This window comes from Herpailurus yagouaroundi, unplaced genomic scaffold (assembly GCF_014898765.1).
Source record: "Herpailurus yagouaroundi ecotype Mexico unplaced genomic scaffold, PumYag 186, whole genome shotgun sequence".
NCBI lineage: Eukaryota > Metazoa > Chordata > Mammalia > Carnivora > Felidae > Herpailurus > Herpailurus yagouaroundi.
The window spans coordinates 33,105,756-33,126,635 of record NW_024412417.1 but is presented as its reverse complement, the minus strand read 5'-3'; the positions used below and the strand labels follow the sequence as shown (position 1 = coordinate 33,126,635).

General features: G+C 39.3%; 3 protein-coding genes across 12 annotated transcripts in view; 1 reads left to right on the top strand and 2 right to left on the bottom strand.

The window, feature by feature from the left end:
- The window catches only part of TATDN1 (TatD DNase domain containing 1), a 56,471-nt gene extending 38,750 nt beyond the window's left edge, over positions 1–17,721 (top strand). For 8 of the 9 annotated variants that reach the window (XM_040494394.1, XM_040494390.1, XM_040494388.1 and 5 more), the window contains 3 exons: positions 1,119–1,189; positions 2,606–2,732; positions 5,814–6,008. In XM_040494394.1, coding sequence (XP_040350328.1) covers positions 1,119–1,189; positions 2,606–2,732; positions 5,814–5,916 — 301 coding nt within the window. In that variant the 3' untranslated portion in view covers positions 5,917–6,008. Of the gene's footprint in view, positions 1–1,118; positions 1,190–2,605; positions 2,733–5,813; positions 6,009–17,493 lie in introns of those variants that run through there. The other variant, XM_040494387.1, reaches the window with a different exon arrangement.
- Positions 6,542–19,083, bottom strand: RNF139 (ring finger protein 139). Its single transcript, XM_040494379.1, has 2 exons — positions 18,433–19,083; positions 6,542–8,705 (listed from the first exon to the last, which is right to left on the bottom strand). The coding sequence occupies exons 1-2, from the start codon at positions 18,611–18,613 to the stop codon at positions 6,886–6,888; spliced, it is 2,001 nt and encodes a 666-aa protein (XP_040350313.1). The 5' UTR covers positions 18,614–19,083; the 3' UTR covers positions 6,542–6,885.
- Positions 8,598–20,880, bottom strand: part of TYW2 (tRNA wybutosine-synthesizing protein 2) — a 34,824-nt gene continuing 22,541 nt past the window's right edge. The window contains exon 3 of one of the 2 annotated variants that reach the window (XM_040494382.1): positions 8,598–8,705. The gene's annotated coding sequence lies outside the window, so the exon portion shown is untranslated. The remainder of the gene's footprint in view (positions 8,706–20,880) is intronic. The other variant, XR_005796558.1, reaches the window with a different exon arrangement.

Genomic DNA, 20,880 nt, shown 5'->3' with positions numbered 1-20,880 from the left:
GCTTATGACAGGAGGTATTTTTTTCTTACTGCTGAGTCTTTGGGTTAGCTAGGGGTTGACTGATAGAGGCAGATCTTTCAGGCTACGTGTTGAATTCAGATCCAAGTTACGTGTTTTCATTCTGGATACCCAGGCTGAAGAGGCAACAGATGTTAAATGCATGCTACTCTCAGGTCACAAAAGTGCCATCAAAATCAAAACAGTGCATTTCAAGCTTCTGCTTATGGCCAGATTTAAGCTCCTCCTTCTAAGAAACCATGGCAAGGGTATAGATACATTTCTATTCAAGGAAAGTGAAGAACTGAGACCAATAAAACAGTCTTGTGGTCTGAAAATGAAAGTTAAGGAAATGAAAGTTAATTTCCCAGGAATGGATGAAAGAAAGAAGGCCTAGCAGACTAATTCAGGAGTCCTAAAATTGACTAATAAAAGTCCCAGAAAGAGAGAAGACAAAAGAGGAAAATTCCTTTTTTCCCATAATTTTTCTCAGAGTTGGGGGTGGGGGGTGGGGTCTAAATTGGAAAGGTTCTAACACATCAAGTTTCAGAATGTCAAAAGTAATGGAAGATCCTGTTTCCAGATGTGGGGGAAAGGGCACCAAAAAAGGAGACTCAAACTGACATCTCCTAACTAGGTTGTCATTTTCATTCCTTGTTAAATGCTGTTTGTTCTGAGACTATGATTTTCATCCTTTGTGAAGATTCGATTTCTGGTTAGTGAAGCATTAACTTTGATATCTTTGTACCAATACTTGGCCCATACAGAACTGACCAGACCTTCAAAGTCAGCATTTTGAGCCTTTCTACATTATGCAAATTACCCAGGGAAGCAAATGAATTCTTTAAATAAAGTTTTACACAGACTGATTTTAACAAAAATCAGTTTATCAGGTCAACTGATAAGCACAAAAAAAAATGCATCCCCCAAAAGCCAGGATATGGTTGCAATAGATCTTAATCCGGATTCTGTAAGGATAGAAATGTGTATACTGCCATTAGAGCCAACCAAAGTTTTGTTTGGGGATTTTAGGTTTTGTAATGTTTTAGGTAAGTTTATAATACAAAAAAAAAGTTCCTCATTAAATATACCTTCTTATTATCTCTGAAATTTTTTTTAAGCTCACTGAAAACTGAGGCTAATTTGGAAGTTTTGAAGTCAATACCTAGTGAAAAATTAATGATTGAAACTGGTAAGTTTATGCTTTTTGAACTTTCATTTTCATATTAAACCATACCAAAACAGAGCTAGACAAAGTTAAATATCTTAAAGACGCTCAATCAATCTCAACAATTATACTTTTCAGAAAACCTTTGAGGTTTTTATTAACAGAAAAGTATCCAATCAAGTTTCTCAATTTTAGAAGTTTGACTAAGCCAAGCACTTAAAAATGGGATGTCAGAATATGTGGTGACTAAGGAGGTTATAAATATTTTATTAAACTAGTAGTCTTATTTCACCTCAGGGTTTCAAAATCTTCAAAACATTTTTTTACATAATGTCATCTTTGTAATGGCTTAATTCTACAATACTTTTCAAGTACATAAATTTAAATCAAACTGGTTTAGTCAAAGAATTTTAGAAATTAATCTGTTGCCTCTTAAAACAAGGTTAAAAGCTAAAAATTTTACCTAGCCCTGAACTTAAGGCTTTACTTACATATATGGACTTTTTAGTAAAGTCAAGACTAAGCCATTCTGAAGAATCAGGTTTATTTCCTTGGAGAGTCAGTGACAAATTATTTTATTAAAAGCACAATGCTTGTAAAATGTGTAAATTCTGGGGCGCCTGGGTGGCGCAGTCGGTTAAGCCTCCGACTTCAGCCAGGTCACGATCTCGCGGTCCGGGAGTTCGAGCCCCGCGTCAGGCTCTGGGCTGATGGCTCAGAGCCTGGAGCCTGCTTCCGATTCTGTGTCTCCCTCTCTCTCTGCCCCTCCCCCGTTCATGCTCTGTCTCTCTCTGTCCCCAAAATAAACGTTGAAAAAAGAAATTTTTTAATGTGTAAATTCTTACAATTCTTTATTAAAGAAAGAGGTAAGTGAATAATCCTAGTATTGAAAGCCACTGTTTTCCATTCAGGAGAGGCAAATAGAGGTTTAACTTTTTTCTGGTTATAATTGGTGTTCTTTTAGCTTTCTTTTTTAAAAGTATGTCATACACCAACAGTAATGTTAGCAGAAAAAAAATAAGATTCCTAAAAAGCAATTAAAATTTTAAAAATGCATTTAAAAATTTGTAGAGTTCAAGGTTTAATCTTGTGCTTAGATTTTTTTTGCTTTCAATCATAGCTTGTATTTAGGAATTTACATTTTTTGTTTGATAACGTTCATTACAAAAACAGTAATTTGAGGGGCGCCTGGTGGCAGCTCAGTTAAGTGTCCGACTTCGGCTCAGGCCACGATCTCACAGTTCGTGGGCTCGAGCCCCGCATCGGGCTCTGTGCGGACAGCTCAGAGCCTGGAGGCTGCCTCAGATTCCGTGTCTCCCTCTCTCTCTCTGCCCTTCCCCTATTCTCTCACACAAAAATAGACATTTAAAACTTTTTTTAAAAAATCAGTAATTTGAAAGGTAAATCTCTGAAGAGACTTCTTTCTTTGCTCAACTCCAGATGCACCTTGGTGTGGAGTGAAAAGTACACATGCTGGGTCAAAATATGTAAAAACTTCGTTTCCTACCAAAAAGAAGTGGGAAAATGGGCACTGTGTGAAAGACAGGAATGAACCCTGCCATATAATGTAAGTATTTTGTTTTCTTGGTCTTCAGAACACTAAAGTCAACTACCAAATGCCACTTACAGAATGAACTCAAGGGACTAAAGTTGGGTGAAATTCAAATGAAGTTCAGCTCAAAGGCCACCATTTTGAAAGGATTTGGAAGGATTTGCACTAAGTTGCTCTGTCTCTGCCCCTCTTCATATCATTTCAACCTCTCAGCTCAATAAAAGTGGTTATATTACAGCAGTAAGAACTTCATGTGATTTTGGTCATTTGTCCTTTTGTAGGAAAGGCAGAAAAGATTCTCATACTGCTTCCTGGCTGATGGTTATAAAAATGCACTCTTAGCAGGAGACCTTTTTAATGGTATCTGTATTTTAAATGAATTGACAACCTGAATAAACCTAAGAAGTAACACATTTCTTTGAGCCCCTGAACAAAAGGGCAAGGTATAGAAAGGATTTCCTTTTTCTACCCCAAAAGGAGAAAAAAAAATTCAGAATTAGTTTTTGATTATAATACATGTAGCATGTGAAAAGAAGGGCTGTTTACCCATCTAACTGTTAAGGAGCTATAGAGCATGTAACTTACAGGCTAACTTTATATCATTTTAATGGGCACATCCAGTTTTTGTTTGCATAAGCTGATAATTTAAATCTAGACTGTATCAATCTAGTATGGTTTACCAGTTCAGGCAATTGAACTGTTAATTTTAGGTTGTAATAATTCCTTTCATATACATTTTTAAGTAGCTTTTAACAGGTAAGTGTATCAGATAAAATCTAAAATGCAGCAGGCAGAAAAGTGGAAAATTATTCTACAAAAATAATACTGGAAAGATTTTCCTTTGTTAACATTCTGTTGTTGGCAAGGATTTTAAAACCAAATGTTTTAAAACCCATAGGCTGAGGAATACATTTAAATCCTGGCTAGTAAAGAATCACTTGTAATTTTTATAAAATGCAGCTACCTGCAGATTGTCAGAAGACAATTATTTCTGAATCTTTCGGAGATTTAAAGAGACACTAGAGACAACAAACTGGTATTTTTCCAGCAGCCAGCTTAGAGGAAGTATTGGCCAACGGGGATCCAAGTCAGTTTTCTATACTGCCTTAATGTTAAGTACAGTATAGCTCTGGACCTAGGTTACACATCTGTAAAACAAAATTCTGTGGTCTTCCAAGTGCAGACTGTTAAGCAAGAAAGCTGGAGTCTCAGCTGCAATTATGAATACCAGTTGAGGAGGCTGAGCTTGGGAAAGCCAGCATTTACAAACTGAAAGTTTTTAAACCACATTTCAAAAACACACATGCCTCTAGTCTAATGCTAATTACTAATTAATTCCTACTTAAAAAGTCATTTTTATCAATCCCATCTATTAACAGTTTTATATTTTAATTATTTTTATAGAGATCTTTTCTCCCTTTTAGATTATAAATTCCATGAAACACATTTTGAAGCTCTTGTATGTCAGGAAGGTGTAAGTTACTGAGGTTACATAGAAGAATCAAAGTCCCTGCCCGCATCCACCCAGCAGATGACAAGATACATTCTGCCAGGCACTTTGGATAAGACATTGAAGGTGTCAGACAGGAATCCTTGCCCTCCTGAAGCAAAGCAGCAGAAAGTATAATCCAAGATGTTAGTTCTGTTATAGAGGTATGAATATATGACTAGGAGCACAGGACATAGCCACTGCCTGCCTTGTGGGGAAGTAGCTTAACTAAGGTGACATTTCAACTGGTCACAAAGTGCAACTGGGAGTTAGGCCAGACCAGGACAGACGCCTTGAGCAAAGGCAGGCTGCAGAAGGGCTTGGCTGCTCAGAGGGGAAACAGTGAGTTTACTGTGACAAAAAGTAGGATGCACGGGTAAGTAATAAGTCTGGGAAGACTGGTGAGGGCTCCTGTATGCCAACCTTAGTAGTTTAGATTTCACCAGGACCCAAAGGATTTTCAGCAGGAAAATGGCAGTTGTTTTTAAAACGCTGTTAACATATCAGCACAGAGAAAGGACTGAAAAAGGAGATGGGTGGCAGGAACCTTACTGATTTCACACATTATGCAGCTAAGTTCTAATTCTGAGTAGTTAACAGAGGAAAGTTCTGTAGTTTACTAAGGAAATTGGGTCCTTAATGTCAATTTAAATGTTAACAGATTTGCTTTTAGCATACTTTGATCTAGATAATAAAAATTTAGTCTATATTAAGCGAAGCTTTTGTGTTACGATTATGTACTTTTTAAAAAATTCCAGTAAGTCTCTAATCTCTGTCCCTAATTCCTTTAGTTGCTTATATTTAAGAAACCCATAGCAGGGACAAAAAACTTAACACAAAGAATATTTAAATGTTTAATTTGGACTTTAGAACTTTCTGGTTCATGTATAAAAACATTACATATAGTACGGCTAGAGAACACTCATGATGATGATTATTCTAGGCAGAGAAACTGAAAGATCTGACACCCAGGCTGTTCTTGATCGTGCAGGGAAAAAGTACAGAGGAGAAAGCACGTCTCCCTCCCCCCTCCCCCAATAACCATGCATTATTCCAAGTAAATAACTTGTAACTTCCTTTGCGGTCACTGTGCTAATGATGATGCAGCAATTTCCTGCTGTCCTTTGAGACTAATTCTCTTAGCAGAGGTGCTCAAACTTTGCTCTACCCACAATGCCACCCACCTTGCGACTCAGCACACATGTACGTATAAAACCAAACAAAAATGAAACAGTACTTCCCTTATTAAGTGCAATGTACTTTTCCTTTTCTTACAATTTTCTGAAAATTCATCATGACGCACTAATGAATGCATAACGCCTTACGGTTTGAAAGAACTCGTCGTCTTCACTGGGTTAGTTCCATTAATTTGTGGTAGACATGATATGGGCTGGTTTTAGAATTTATTTGAGCCTGGTCCTTGTCTCAACTTACCCTATTTTAAATATGGCAGCAGTTCAGCCTTTCTGTTGAAAACTTTATAGCTGGTTAAAGCTTGTTATGTTAAAGGTGCTAGTACAAGAGCTTCCTTTGCATGGATGAAGAGAAAACCTTTAAAACTGAGCAGGTACTTGGAAATAACCATCCATTTTTGTTTTCTCTTTTAGTCAAATACTGGAGATAATGTCAGCAGTGAGAGAGCAGGATCCACTGGAATTAGCCAATACACTATATAACAACACCATTAAAATCTTCTTTCCTGACATGTAATTAGCATGTCCTTTCCATTTTCCATCATGTATGTAAAATTTCACGGTAAACCTTACTAAAGGACTGAATAAAGAAATGCTCTGGAAGTTGAATGGAAAGTTATTGTATGTTACTGCACACCATCTCCCTCATTTTTAATCCATAAAGTCAGATCAAAAAATTTTTAATGTCAACTAATGTCTTAGTTTACATCAATGAAAACTCCCAAACATTTCATCTTGTAATCTCTTCCAGAGTCTGAAAGGACAATTTTATGTCAACGCTGCAAACACAGAATGGCCAATAAGCATACTGGGTTTTTGTTTTGTTTTGTTTTTTTACATCAAAATTAAACAAGTAGCACATTCTGGTTTATATCCCAAAGTTTAGTTGAGATAAACCTGTTTCTCAACTCTTACACAATCTCTGAATCATGACTTTCCACCCCAGCTCCACAAGGGGCTGCTCTCAAATTTCAGGAAAGTCTCTTCCGGCAGCCTATTTTGCCTTTGTTTTAAAATACCCTAGGTATAGCTTTTATCCTCTGGTCCAAATTACTTTATTTCTTTCACGTAATGTGGTTTCCTCTGATTTGCATTTTCTTCCTCCGATCCATTTTAAAGAAAAACTAAGGTCCACAGTTAGATACTTTCATATGCTTTCATTGAGGAATCTTTGGCACAGTTGATGCACTGTATTATCATTACATCTATTAAAAAGCTAGTTGTTCAAATTTTGTCATAAAAACGTGAAAACATTTTATTCTATGTACAACAATGTACACAAATTTAAACAGGTCACCAAAGAGACCAGAAGTAATTAAAGAGGTATATTTACAGTAGCACATCACAGTAAACGGAAAACCATTCACAGATTCAACATGGATACTGTTTTTGTGCTTGGTTACACACTGAAGTGAAGCATATTACTCCATTTTGGATGAACTGAATTTTAAACAAATACCTCAATGATTAGCAAATGCTATTTTAATCAGTCAGTATCATCATTAATAAACTCGTCAGCCGCAGGGCCTGTGTGTTGCTGAATCGCTCCATTTCTTTCTCTTTGAACATCATCATCACAATCTGTACTGTCCTCTTCGTTCAATTCCCTGTCAGATTCAGCAGCAGCTTCCCTTATAGCTTCCTCTGGATTTTCATTCGGTGCAATAAATCCATTGTTGTTAGATACATTTGAGTTATCCTTAATGTCATCTTCGATGTACACTTTTTGATGGCACATTGGACAAGTGTCTTGAATGTACAGCCATTTCCGAAGGCAAAGTGCATGGAAATAATGATTACATGGCGTGATGCGAGCAGATGTCGTAAACTCATGATAGCAGATTGCACATACATCATCTATCTCTTGTAAGCGGCTCCCTTTTATTTCAGGAAGTGAATTAATTTTCTTAACAGCAGTCCTACGATTCATGAATGTCTTCCAGCCATTTTTTGCTTGTAAGTAGATGTTAAAATATGCATGTAGACACATCATACAAGCCCGAATTTTACTTCCTGACTCAAACATCATAGTGTAAGCCCCATTTCCAAACATTACTACTCCAAATATAAATTCAATAATATTGCCTGTTGAACGAACATAGTAGACATAATCATCAAGCTTTTCCCAAAGGACATTATAGTAGCCGTCAATCATGAATAATGTATAAACAGTGAGAGAAACAATTACTTTTAAGCAGAGCTCCACACAAAAGGCTGTAACTGCAAACAACCACGTATTTAGCGCATAGTGATGCCAAAGCACGTAACTGAGTAAAACGGGAAGAATAAACAGGCAAGCTGAGACAAAGAGCACAGGAAAATGTCTACGAAAAGATGACACATGAGAGGCACTGAGAGACATTAATACAGGGTCTGTCATCCCATGGATGAAATGCAGGACTGCAGTTAATAAAAGGCACATGTTTCTACTTAAGCGAATAAGTCTCTCTTCTGGTCTTAGCCCACTTAAACCAGTCTGAAGAGCCAAAATAAAAAATAAAACAGGTGCTACGAAGCCAAGTCGCCTGTCATCCTCTTCAGTGGATCCAATAAAAGCCAATATTCCAAGGCCCAAATAATGGGCTATTGAGGAAATTACAGCACTCATGCCCAGTACAGTTAGTGTAGAATCACATCCACTAATTATAAGATTGCAAATGAGGTCCCAGAAATCATCCCAAGAAATAAAGAAGGAATCAGTTTCATTTGCCATCCTTAAGATGTACATCAACACCGTAGCCTGAGCTGTAATTCTTGTTAGCCAGAAGACTCTCAGTATATCTGGAAAACGAATCCTCTTCCATGTGTCCTCCATTAATAACTGTAATCCATAAATTCGATACATGTGCCTCACTAAGAGATAAACATATCGTGTAGAATAATAAAACCACTTAAGTTTCACTACCAAGACAAGCACTGTGTTTAACGTGAGAATCAAGGAAGAAGTAAAAACTAAAGTCTCTCGGATGTGTAATGGCAGCTCTGTGATCAGGCCTATTACAGGAACTAAGAGATCCAAAATAATTAATTGTGAATAGATGGAATGGATCTGCAGTAGTGTAATATATCCAATGCCCAAGGTCAGCTGGAGAACGATGAGTGCCATCCATAGTGAGGGCCCTTTGCGAGGAAGCAGCTCAATTCCAAAAGCTGATGTGTTGTAGGCACCATAGAAGTCAATGTGCAAAGAAGCATAATAATTTACCAACACTGAAGTTGCAGCTAATAGAAAGGCCGAACTGTACATGTAAAACTTGAAAAGTGATCGTTGTGACAAGATCAGAACAATACTGGATACAAATATACCTAAACAAGAAAGAAAAGAAAAAAAAAAAAAAAAGAACAGGTCATTTGAACACAACATTTTTAAGAATGTTTTTGTACTAATAATTATGCCATTCTCCCCTTACTCAGGAAATATGAATATTTTCAAAGTTACGAACTTAACTAAGCCTCAAGACAATTTAGGTTTAAAGGCCAACAAAGGTTTTGTAAAGTCAGAGTTCACCAGAACAGACCAAACAATATTTTAAAAAATCTTATTCCTTTATGTTCTAATTCCCAAAGTAATTCCAGTAGTACTGTATGTCCAGACCCCAAAATTATCTTCAAGATCAGTTTGTAGTGATACATTTTAATGTTTTAAAATCTTGAAAGAACATATCCTTTATAATTTCATAATCACTAAAAATATTTAAAACAATTCCATTATCTTAAAAAAAATTAAGAATTAAAAATAATCAAAATGCAAATATTTGCCTATTAAACCTTAGATTCCTTTTTCTTAAAAGTCACATTTAGGAAATCAAGTTTAACTTTTATAATTACACCTAAGGCCTCCTTTTCCTCAAACAGTGAACTCCTGCTGGCTTTTATTTTTCCTGCTCCTTAAATCTGCATTCTTCCATGGGTCCAAAATCAGGGTTTTTTTTTTTTTTTTTTTTCATACTTTCCTGAAGATTTCAGAAACATCCTCCAAAGTTCTCTTTTTTCCTGTAATTACTGTATCTTTTACTACAAATAGTCAACCCTTTTTATTCTCTAAATTACAGAAGTAACATTTAGAAAACCAAAACATGTTTTAAAAACTGGTAATAAGGGGTGCCTTGGGTGGCTCAGTTGGTTGAGCATCCAACTGTTGACTTCAGCTCAGGTCATGTTTTCATCGTTCATGAGATTGAGCCCCACATCAGGCTCTGCACTATCAGTATACAGATTTTCTCGGGATTCTCTCTCTGTCCCTCCCCTTGCTCGTGCTCACTCTCAAACATTTTTTTAAAATGATAATAAAGCCCTCCCCCCACACTCTGTACGTAACCAATGTACAGTGTGACATGCATCCAGGATCATCTTTCTTTGTGCTCTGACAATTTTTTAATTTTTTTAATGTTTTTATTTTTTTTTATATTTGAGAGAGACAGAGCATGAGCAGGGGAGGGGCAGAGAGACGGAGACAGAATCTGAAGCAGGCTTCAGGCTCTGAGCTGTCAGCACAGAGCCCGATGTGGGGCTTGAACTCAGGAGCAGTGAGGTCATGACCTGAGCCAAAGTTACACACTCAACAGACTGAGCCACCCAGGCACCCCAACTCTGACAAATTTAAGTGAGATCACAATAAACATTATTGCCCAAGGTTTCAACTATGGAAACAATATCCAAATATTCACCTAGTTCCACCTCTACCTTACAACTGAAACACTCAAAATTTCTAAAACCTAACTCACTTCAAATAGTTCTTGCAATTTCCAATGTCAGTTACACGTACCATTATTCTCTTAATGGCACCTCTAGCCCCACATCCTCCAACTTTGACAGTTATTTGCCAATTCTGCTAACACCTATTATGTCCCTTTACTCAGCGACATCAACCTGTTAGCTGGTGCCTAAAAGCTCTTGTCCAAATCTATCCAGTCCATCACCAAACTGCCTTTCTTCATTTCTATGCTCCAAAGCAGTGGCTCTTGAAATTACTAGCAAGTGAAATCTACATTCCTTGTCGAAACATTCAAGGATCCAACGTGCTTTAGAGTAGCGCTCCTCCCAACACACACAGACCACCACTCCAGACTTCTTTCTCAAACATACCCCTTTCTCTGCCACAACTGCAGCTATGTTTACATTCTTCTCTTTGCTTGGTATGATGGGCTTCCCAAATCCCTGTTTGAATCCTGCCCATCCAATCGACCCATTTTCTCTGGTAGTGACTGATCTTTCAACTTACCCACAGAACTTGGGGAAACGCCCAATACTCCTATACTACCTGATGTTGTAGTTTGTAGATATCTGAGTAGGTCATCTACCCTGCTATACAATATATTCTTGGTAGCAAGCAAGGTTCCTACCTTGCACATCTATGGATCCTAAGATATTCTGCAGAAAATAAATACAATTTTTTCATTGTTCACTGAAGTCACATTGGGGAAATATTTCTGCTGCGTTCTAGATTATATTTGTAAAGGTAACCGCAAAATACAGCCCACCTGGAAACTGAAACCTATGGAAAGGTAAGACAAAACTGAGAAACCAGAGCTTGGAGTACAGAAAAAGTGGCCAACGCCAAAAACATCATCTACCCACCTTATTTCAACACGTAATCAAGAAAGACACTGCATATTACAATGGAGGCATTTTACAGTCTATTGCATGTAAAAAAGCAAGGGCTCGTTCTCCATGATGGCTTTGCCTACGAACTTAAAATTTATCCTGTGCTCACGTGTCAGATTATTCGTGAAAAGGAGAGAAGGGCACAATCACCTGAAAGACACATACATGTCTGCACAAGAACCACCTAATTCCCGGAGCAAGTGGTCACTGATAATCTCCCAAAGAGCTGACAGGTGGGAACAGGCCCTTTCACTAGAAAATGGGTTTTTGGGTTGGATTAGAAACATTTTTCATGTACGGTACAGGAAACAGAATTTACTCACCCACTATGTGTAATCTTACTTTTTCTATGTGAAAAAAAAAAAAAAAAAGGTATTTTTCCTGAGACAAAACTTAACCTAATCTCCTAAAATAAGTCAAAATAAAACCCAAATAACTTCAGTCCTATTTTATGCCACTTAAAATGGAGAAAGCCAAACAGGGACTATAAATTATTTTTGTCAACTTGCTATCCACAAAATGGTAAATTAATCTTTACCTGTGAATAACCATGAACTCTGTTGTAATTTATAAACCAGTCCTTTTTATTCTAACAGCTCTCTTCCTTAAAGCTTATTTTTATACACAAATGAAGGAATGACTGGATTTTTACAAATATTTCTGTAGAAACAGTGCTATTTTGCTTCATGCAAATGTATCAAAGGAAAAAAGGGGGAGATGATGGCCAACGTAGTGAGACTATACTCCAAGTCTGGATGCGCCCCAGCAAGTAACAGTAAGAAACTGCTACTTTTCGTGATTAAAATTATACTCCAGGATACAATAATGACAAAACATTTCAAGAATAATTTAAAATTATTTTAATTCCTACCCAAAGTTTGCATGTAAGGTTCTTACAGTTTTCTTTTATGCTCATGTTCCTATGTATGGAATGTAGGAAAAATCAGCTCTCATCTCACAGAAAAAGCCCACGTGCCAAGTAACAAGTCTCTCAAGTAACATTCCCTCTTATGGCCTTTTAACATTGAAATAATACCAAAGTTTGTTGCATTTCTACAACTTCAGACATAAAACTCTTGGTATTTATCCTGAAGGCCTAAGAAAATTAAGCGCAGGGGTAGATTTCTCATTAGGATTTAAGAGTAACCTGAAGAAGCAATCAAGACTCTATATAAATGCTACTTTATGAAGAAAAATCACCTTGGACACTGGAGATCAGGGATCTCAGTACCCAGTGATTAGAGTTCCACTGAAGTTCTCACAGTAGGAAAAGAGCCAAGTATCAAAATCAATTCAGGAGCTTGGAAGATACATACAAACTCTATTCATGAAAGAGTTCAGGGCCTTTTCAACTTGATTACCAAAATAAGCAAACAAAACAAACACTGCCATGCATGGCGCACAACAAAGTGTTTAACCCCTTTAGGTATAAAGTCCATTCATACCTTTAACCCTGTCTAGAAACTGAGGACTAAAAACTGGAAGGAAATAAGACATAACATTTATAACTCTCCAGATATCTTTAAATATCTTTTAAACACAATCTGAAGAAAACTATGGAAAAACATTTAAATGCCTAACAAAGTAAAGAATGAACAACACAGAAATGTCATGATTACCATAATCCAAAGAGAGTCCCAAGCAATAAAATGTAGACCAAGTAAATAAAATATCTTGAAATGTTAATCTGTAGGTATACTTGATAAATAAACGAGAGCATAAAGAAAGTATTTCTACAGAATTCTCATTTGGGGTTTAAAAGGGTATTCTAGGGGCGCCTGGGTGGCGCAGTCGGTTGGGCGTCCGACTTCAGCCAGGTCACGATCTCGCGGTCCGTGAGTTCGAGCCCCGCGTCGGGCTCTGGGCTGATGGCACAGAGCCTGGAGCCTGTTTCCGATTCTGTGTCTCCCTCTCTCTCTGCCCCTCCCCCATTCATGCTCTGTCTCTCTCTGTCCCAAAAATAAATAAACGTTGAAAAAAAAATAAAATAAAATAAAAGGGTATTCTAAGTCTTTTATTAATAAGAAAACTAAATTTTTGCTTCTAAACTAAGATTTTTAACGTTTTTATTAAAAAGAAATGTGAATATAATTTTTTTAAAGTCAAAAGGTATGGGTATAAAATGAAGAGTAAACAAAGTTTTGCATAAGCAAACACACATTCACGAACTCATTCTTTTTGTTTCTTATCCAAAGAGGATGTCATTGTAATAGTGGAGTTTTTATTATCTTTTTTAAAAATTGCATTTCTGATTACTTATCAAAGAGGGCATCTTCCGATTTATTGACCATGTTTCTTTCTCTGTGAATTGCCAATTTATCTTTTGACCATTTATCTATGGAGCGGTTTTTCCTTCTTGAATTGTAGACATTTAAAAATATTCTGGCTACAAATTCTTTATCAGTTATCTGTAATGCAAATATCTTCTGCAGGTATGTGGCTGATCTTTTCACATTTCTGCTGCTGCCTTTTGATTGACAGAGGTTTTTAATCTTAATATTGTTGGATTTACCAATCTTTATTTATACATTTACTTTCATACATTTTTAAAGAATTTCTCCCTTACTTGAAGGTTAAAAAAACTCTATATTCTCCTATATTTTCTTCTACAAATTTTTAAAGTTTTGCTTTTCACATTTAGGTATTAATCCACCTAAAACTACTTATATATTGATGTGAGGTATGGACCCAGTGTAATTTTTTCCATGTAACTAAATGACCACTACCTGAATAGTCTGTATTTACCTCAATGTACGTACTTCAATTCTACCTCTGAAACACATCAAGTTTCTCTATATACATGGATGCTCTGTTTCTGGGGTTTCTATTCTGTGCTATTGGTCTATTTATCTATCTCAGTGATTCTCAGCTAGGATCAGATTTTGCCCCAACCCCACTTCCCCACACCCACACCCAGCATTTGGTAATATCTAAATGCCTAGAGACATTTTTAGCAGTCACAAAAGGAGGAAGAGGGATGCTAATGGGTATGTAATGGGAACAGGACAAGGATGCTGCTGAAAATCCTATAATTCACAGAAGAGCAACCCTCCCCAATGTCCCCCCCCCCCCCAAGAATTATCCAGTCCAAAACATCAATAGGGTTGCTGTTGAAAATCCCCAGTCTATCAACATTACTATTGCTTCACTGTTTTTTCACTTCAAAGGTTTTCTGAGTTCTTTCTATACCACCAAAAATACCTATCTCATTCTTTTCAAAAACTTCATTTTATGTCTAAACCTAATATAAAGAACAGATTCCTTTTAGATATTTAGATTACCTAAGTTAGATATCTAATAGATATTTAGATCAACAATTTGTTATTACCAACAATGCTGCCATGAAAATCCTTTCCCATAGTCTTGCACAAGTGCAATTATATCATTAGGTCAAATTCTTAGAATTGGAATTGAGTCAAAAGATGTATGACGGATTTCAAGAGACAGAACCAAATGGCTTTACACAGAAGTGACAGCATACCAAAACTGTATAACTTTATTTGAACTTTGTATATAGTATAACTTTTATTTGAATGCTGAACTCTTCACCAGTCTGGTAACTTAAATCTTGTTGCCTGCGTTTCTTTAACTGTAAATGTGGCTGAGTTTCTGTTTTTTGTTTTTGCTTACTGACCATCTGCATTTCATTTATTGGAAACTACTTTATCTTGGGCCCATTCTTCTCTGGGAGTTTAAGTTTTTCTTTAAGTAAGTCTTTTCTTAAAAGTAAAACTTTTATTCAATCTTATACAGTGTGAATACTTTCCCCTCAGTTTGTCATTTTTAAGAATTTTTTAAAAAAGAGTTTTGTCACAAAAAAAGTCTTCCATTTTTATGCGCTCAAATTTATCAATTTTTTCCTTGTAACTTCTGGGTTTCCTTGTGTTTAGAAAGGCCTTTCTACTTCAATGAATTATCAGTACATGAGTAATACTATCAAACTCGTCTGCTTGCGTTTTCTGCCTTGGATTTAGATTTGCTAATTCAGCATTATGCCGCACTGGGTTGCATTTCATTTAGCATTTAACACCTCCTAAGAATAGCTTAATATTCTTAAATACTCCATATGCTGTGATTCGTATTTTTTGGATCTCCAAAATGAGATGCTTTATATTCTAATCTGCTGAAATTCTTGTATTAGTTGGATACCAAATCAAGTGCAGTGGTGGTATATTTTTGTAGGAGAGGAGTAAATTTTTCAGACCAGATATAAAATTGGTAATGCTTTCTAGAGAATAGATTTCCATGTTTACAATTCCATTTTAAAGAAAAAGATGAGATTTGACAAGTTTTGAGATTTACAGACAGTAGTATTGAGAGGTCAACAATTATTAAAAAAAAAAAAAACAACTAGCTCGAACAATTAATTTCAACTATCCTCTGGTAGCTTTTACACACAAATCTGTCACTTTCAGTAACAACATAAGCTGCCTCATTGAATGGGCCTCAAAAATTGAAGACATTTGTTTTCATTCAGGGTAAATCTTTAGCAACAAAACCAGTTTTTAAGAATTTTATCATTCTGGGGTGCCTGAGTAGTTCAGTCGGTTAAGCGTCTGACTTTTGATTTCAGCTCAGGTCATGATCTCACAGTTTGTGAGATGGAGCCCCATGTTGGGCTCTGCGCTGACAGTGCTGAGCCTGCTTGAGGATTCTCTCTCTCTAAAAAATAAACAAACATTTTTTAAAAAAAGAATTTTATCATTCTCACAAGTATGAAAAATTAGCAAATTACACTGGTATAACGTAAGTAGCAGTCCAGGTGATAGATGTGGAAAATAGGTTGTATTTCTTACAAAGTGTGAACAAAAAATTGTGGGTACAAAGCACCAAAATTTCACTGAGGCCGTCAAAAGACCAAAATATCTAACAGTATGGTCTTAACTGAAGCATTATTTTTTTTTTTAAAGCTATCAAGCTTATTAATAGCTAACACTTAGATAGCCTTTCCTAGGTCCAGGTACTGTTCTAAGAGCTTACATCCTAACTCACTTACCATCCTTAACATCCTGAGACAGACCATCACTGCCCATCTTTAAAAATGTTAAGAAAAGGGAGGCACAGCGCAGTTAAATCACTTGCCTGAGGTCACATTCTTTAACTTGCCAAATACAGCTTCCATGATTTACCATAAAAATACCCATGGGTTACAAAGAAAATACCAAAATTACTGTTCAGGGTTCTTAAACTACACATGATTTAATTAAGGAAAATACTCCCTTTTCCTTAAAGCTCCTTAGCCTAAAGCTCAACTCTCAAGAGCACTGCCTTTAAGCACCTGGTCTCAAAGGGCTTCTCAAAAGGATACGAAGTTGCAGGTCAAAAGAACATTCAAGGCAGTGGCTACACCATTTGCCAAAGAATACATGAATCCCCTCAAACACAGCTGTTTTGTTTTTTGGTTCTTGTGGCCTTTTTTTTCTTTTTGCTCCACCATGACCTCCTCTTAAAACAGAAGTGACGAAGGTCATCCCTGTAGTTATATTCGGTGAGTTTCCAAAGCAGCACTTGGGTTATCCCAAAATTGATAAAGCTCCTTGGAAGTCTGTTAGCTTCTGTTCTCTCTCTAGCAAGCTCTCTCTCATCCTATGGGGTTGAGGAACAAAAATGGTAATTCTTCTCACTTCTCAGTCTCTTGATGCCAAAAAACGGCACAGATCTTGCCCGCATGCATATCCCTAACTAATGTGGGTGGGTATGGCAGGGAAAGAGGGCTGGTAGTTGATCAGGCTCAGCTGGAACCCCTAAGTAACTATACCGAGTTAAGTAAGAGCCTATTAATCTATGATCTTGATGAATGGCTTCTAACTGGCAGAAATAAAATGCCATCCCAACAGGCCCCCCTTACGAATTTCACTTTAACTGAAATCACTTTTATCTACGAGTACCAAAATGAGGCAAAATATGTTGAGCATAAACCATTAAAACCACTTAATGCTCTTTTTGAAGCTGAGGTATAACTGACATATAACACATTAGTTTCAGGTGTAGAACATGATGATTCCATATTATATGCACTGTGAAATCACACAGCTCCCTTTTTGCCACATATAATGAGGGCATTACACTTTTGTAATGGTAAGTAGCAATGACTGGGATCAAGTAGCTGGTGGGTTACTGAGAAGTCTTGTGCTAAAGAGCATCACTGTCCCATCTGTTAGTTTTAGATCTAACGTACGATCACTACTATACCACTCTGTATCTGGATAGCAGCTGTATAGAGGAGAAAAGTGAACCACCCTGGATGTCAGAAGATTTTTCAGCCCAAGCTCTGGCAACCACTTAGTATCAAAATCAAAAACACTTAGTCTCTATGGACCTCAGTTACCTCATTTAAAAAATGCGATTAGCACCATCCACCTCTGAGGGATGTGTAAAGTTTAGGTTAGATAAAAACAGTGAAAATGCTTTACAAAAATAAAGTACCAAACAAATGTAAAAGGTTATTGCCAATAATAAAACTCAACACTTTTTTCCCCCCCTTTTGGAGGAATAAACAAGCAACAGATGGTTCCTAATTCAGAAAGTCTCGGTAATAAGGACCTCATCATCAACCCTTCATCAGCAACACTTCAAAATCACAAGCCTACTGAAAACTGATCACAAGAACTACCTCATCAACAAAATTTGCCAAGTTTCAGCTGCTTTAGAAAAAAAATGTTATGCATAAATGCTTCTCACACTGGTAATGCAAGTAAAGACGGGGGATGAAACAGGATATTGTTAACACTCCATTCATTTACAACAAAGGCAGTGATTTTCAGGAGTCTCGGAAAAGTCTCCTCACTTTCTAGCCATTTTTATAACGATTTTCAATACCTTCTCTATTCATGGAAAATGCTAAGACTCGTTACAAGTATCGCTGTCTTCATGAGCATTTTTGGTAATCGTTTCAAGGTTTGACATTCGAAACCCTGTCTCCTACGTTTGGGTGTCATTTCCCGCAGACACTTCATGATCATGTGGGCCCGGGGATACAGAAGTGACAACATACGAGTGCTCTGTATTTTGGAGAGGGGGAAACTGAGGCCCGGGCCTTGGCACTACAAGTCCAAGGTCACACACGGCGAGATGGGGCAGAGTTGCTGTTTTTCCAAGGCTGTCGCAGGAGACGCGGCGAGCCAGTACTCATTCCCCAAGAGAAACAGCAGGCAAAGAGCCGCATGCTCACACATCCATGCTTTCTCCCCACCCTCGGGTGCAAAAATGAACGGAGGGCTGACTCTTGACGAGGACTGCTCCGCTGTCAACTCTGAGTCAAGTGTCATCTCCTCCCCTCTCCCAGCCTGCAAAGATGCCTCTGTTGGGAAAGAAACTGGTTCTCACACATACACACACTACCCACTGACTGCGCGCGGGTGCCCGCTCCCTGCAGCACGTCTCGGCCCGCACAGCCGTCCTGGGACGCAAGCTACCCGGTTCCGCTTACCAAGAAGCCGGAGGAAGATCTGGAGCCCGATGCAGAACCGGCTTTGGCTGGAATCGTAGTAGGAGTTGAAGATGGCGTCGATGATGTAGAGGCAGGGCACCCGGAGCGCCACCTCGAGCGCCGCCCAGACCTGCTGATGGGCCATCCGCACCTGCTGCTGCGGGGGCCCCACCGCCGCCATGAGCCGCTGCCACACCGGGGCTGGGCGAGCCGGGCAGGGCCGCGCGGGGCAGGGCCCGGGACCACGGCCAGGGGCGGGGGCTAAGGCGGGCGACTCCGCCCCCGCCCTCCCTCCTCTCCGGTCTGTCTCACCGCCTGCCCCGCCGCCCGCTCGCGTCTCTCGAGCTGGAGCAGGCGGCGGAGGCTCCCGGGAGGCCTCGGGGTGTCTGTGTTTCCGGCCGGCTAAGGTCTGGCTCCTCCTCCCTCCAACGCCTCCCCCGCCCGCGGAGCCACCATCTTGACCTCGCCCGCCTGCCTCTGCCGTTGCTGCTGTTTGGAGGCCAGGAGGCTGCGTCCGCGGTCACGCGAGACCGCAGGGCCCGCGCCGCCGACTGCGTCATAATCCGGCGTTAGGGGCGCTCCCCAGACCGTCATCACGCGCGGCGTAGCGAACGTCTCGCCGCGTTGCCATGGTTTCCGCCCACCTTCGCGGCTTTGGCGCCACCGGGTGGCGCAGGCGCTCTCCGGCAGCCGCGCCCTCCTGCCTGAGTGGCTTCCTCACGGGAGGCGGTGGCAGCGTCGGTTCTGCGAGGGACTCCATGCTTCCGTGGGCGGAATTATTAGCCGCTTCGTTCTAACCCATTAAACGTCCCATAAACGTGGTTCAGAGCTGTTTGGGAGGAGGAGAGCAGAGGGCGCCGCCCGCCGGACCTACCCCACCCCGCCCGGAGGCCGGTCTGAGGATGGCATTTTCCAAGCAAAATCTCTGCAAGGCCGCCCGGGGTCCTGCTGGAGCGTCGCTGAGCGCGCTCTGTGCTGCGGCCGTGCGACGTGGCAATGAGCTGGCGGTGGTAGGCGCTGCCAAGGAAAGCATCCCTCTCATCTCTTGCGCATCACCTTCCGTGTCTTCTACCCGACTGGACAGAACTGAGGACACCCATCGGCCGCACTTTGCGAATGTCAAGGGCCACTTGTGATTTAAGGGCGAGAACCCAGGGCTCTGTCTGTGTTTCTGGCCTTTGAGGTCCGCACACTCAGGCAGTCCCTTCTTTCCTCCTCAGGGAAGAAGCCACACTTCTGTTTTTGTAGGGGATCAGAATGTGCCACCCCAAAACATGCCACTTTGACACAAAGATAATTTTGAGCTGAAGATAGCAGAGAAACAGCAGAAGCTTAAAAATTTTTTTTTAAGATCCCTGCCCGCCCTCCTCACTGCCCCCGTTCGCCTAAAAGGCAGGACATAAATTTCTATTTGTAAAGGTGCCTCCCTCTCCCTTACCAAGAAGAGGGCAACTCAGACTTTCAGTGACCTGCAAACCTTAACTAAATGAACCCTTATCTTCCATTCGTTTCCTCCATTACGTTTTTACCTTAGCAGTCTGCTGTCCCTGAAAGCCTAATCGCCTTTTCTTTTGTCACTTCTCTACAAAATTATTCTTTGTTAATACATTAAACCCCAAATTGTAGGCACGCTTTGAGTCATTCACCACTTAGTTTCTCGCATGGGTATGTGCACTCACGGGTTAATAAACTGCTTCTCTCTTGTTGATCTCTCTTTTGTCAGTTTAATTTCCAGGTCCCAAGTCACAGGACGTGGGACCACGAAGGAAGGTCTTTTTCCCTCCCTACACTTTCTTGCCTATCCATGTAATTAATGTAATGTGGTCATTCTTATTTTTCTGTTCCTTCACCAGCAAATGAGAGTGTAAATTGGGCCACAGTCTGCTTTACTAACTCAGCCATCTTAAATTAAGGGGGATCAAAAACAAAAACAAAATTTTAAAAACCTGGCTCATTTAGGATCCTAGCCCAAACTGTGCTCTGCTACCCGTCTGTACAGAGCTCTGCGTGGGTGACTATCCTCTATTAAAAACCCTCCAGAGGAAAGGTGTATAAAACTCCAACACCCCCTTTCTCTGGGTGGAGTTAGGTGTGGTAGGAAGATTGATTCATACCCAAACTCCTTACTCCAGTCTCATGTTTTTAACCTGTTGTTGTTATCCCCCACAAATAATGACTGCCATCTATCTAGTGCTGTGTACTGGGCACCACGGGGACGGTTTTACATTTTACTTAAATCTTTGCATCAGCCTTTTTGGGGTATTATCTCTGCTTTAGAGAGGAGGAAACTGGGGCTTAGATCAGTTATCCAAATCACAAAGTATGTATGTAAGTAGTAAGCTAGAATGGCCATAGCTAGTAGGAGTCAAACCAAGGATTAGAACCCAGGAAGCTTAGAACTTCAGGCATCTTTGATTCCTTCCTCTTCACACCCACAGCCAATCTGCA

Excerpts from the sequence above, each read along its gene's own strand:
- RNF139 (XM_040494379.1), bottom strand. The coding sequence starts at position 18,613 with ATGGCGGCGGTGGGGCCCCCGCAGCAGCAGGTGCGGATGGCCCATCAG. Across the intron at positions 8,706-18,432 it reads GATCTTCCTCCGGCTTCTTG|GTATATTTGTATCCAGTATT; the intron begins GTAAGCGGAACC and ends TTTCTTGTTTAG.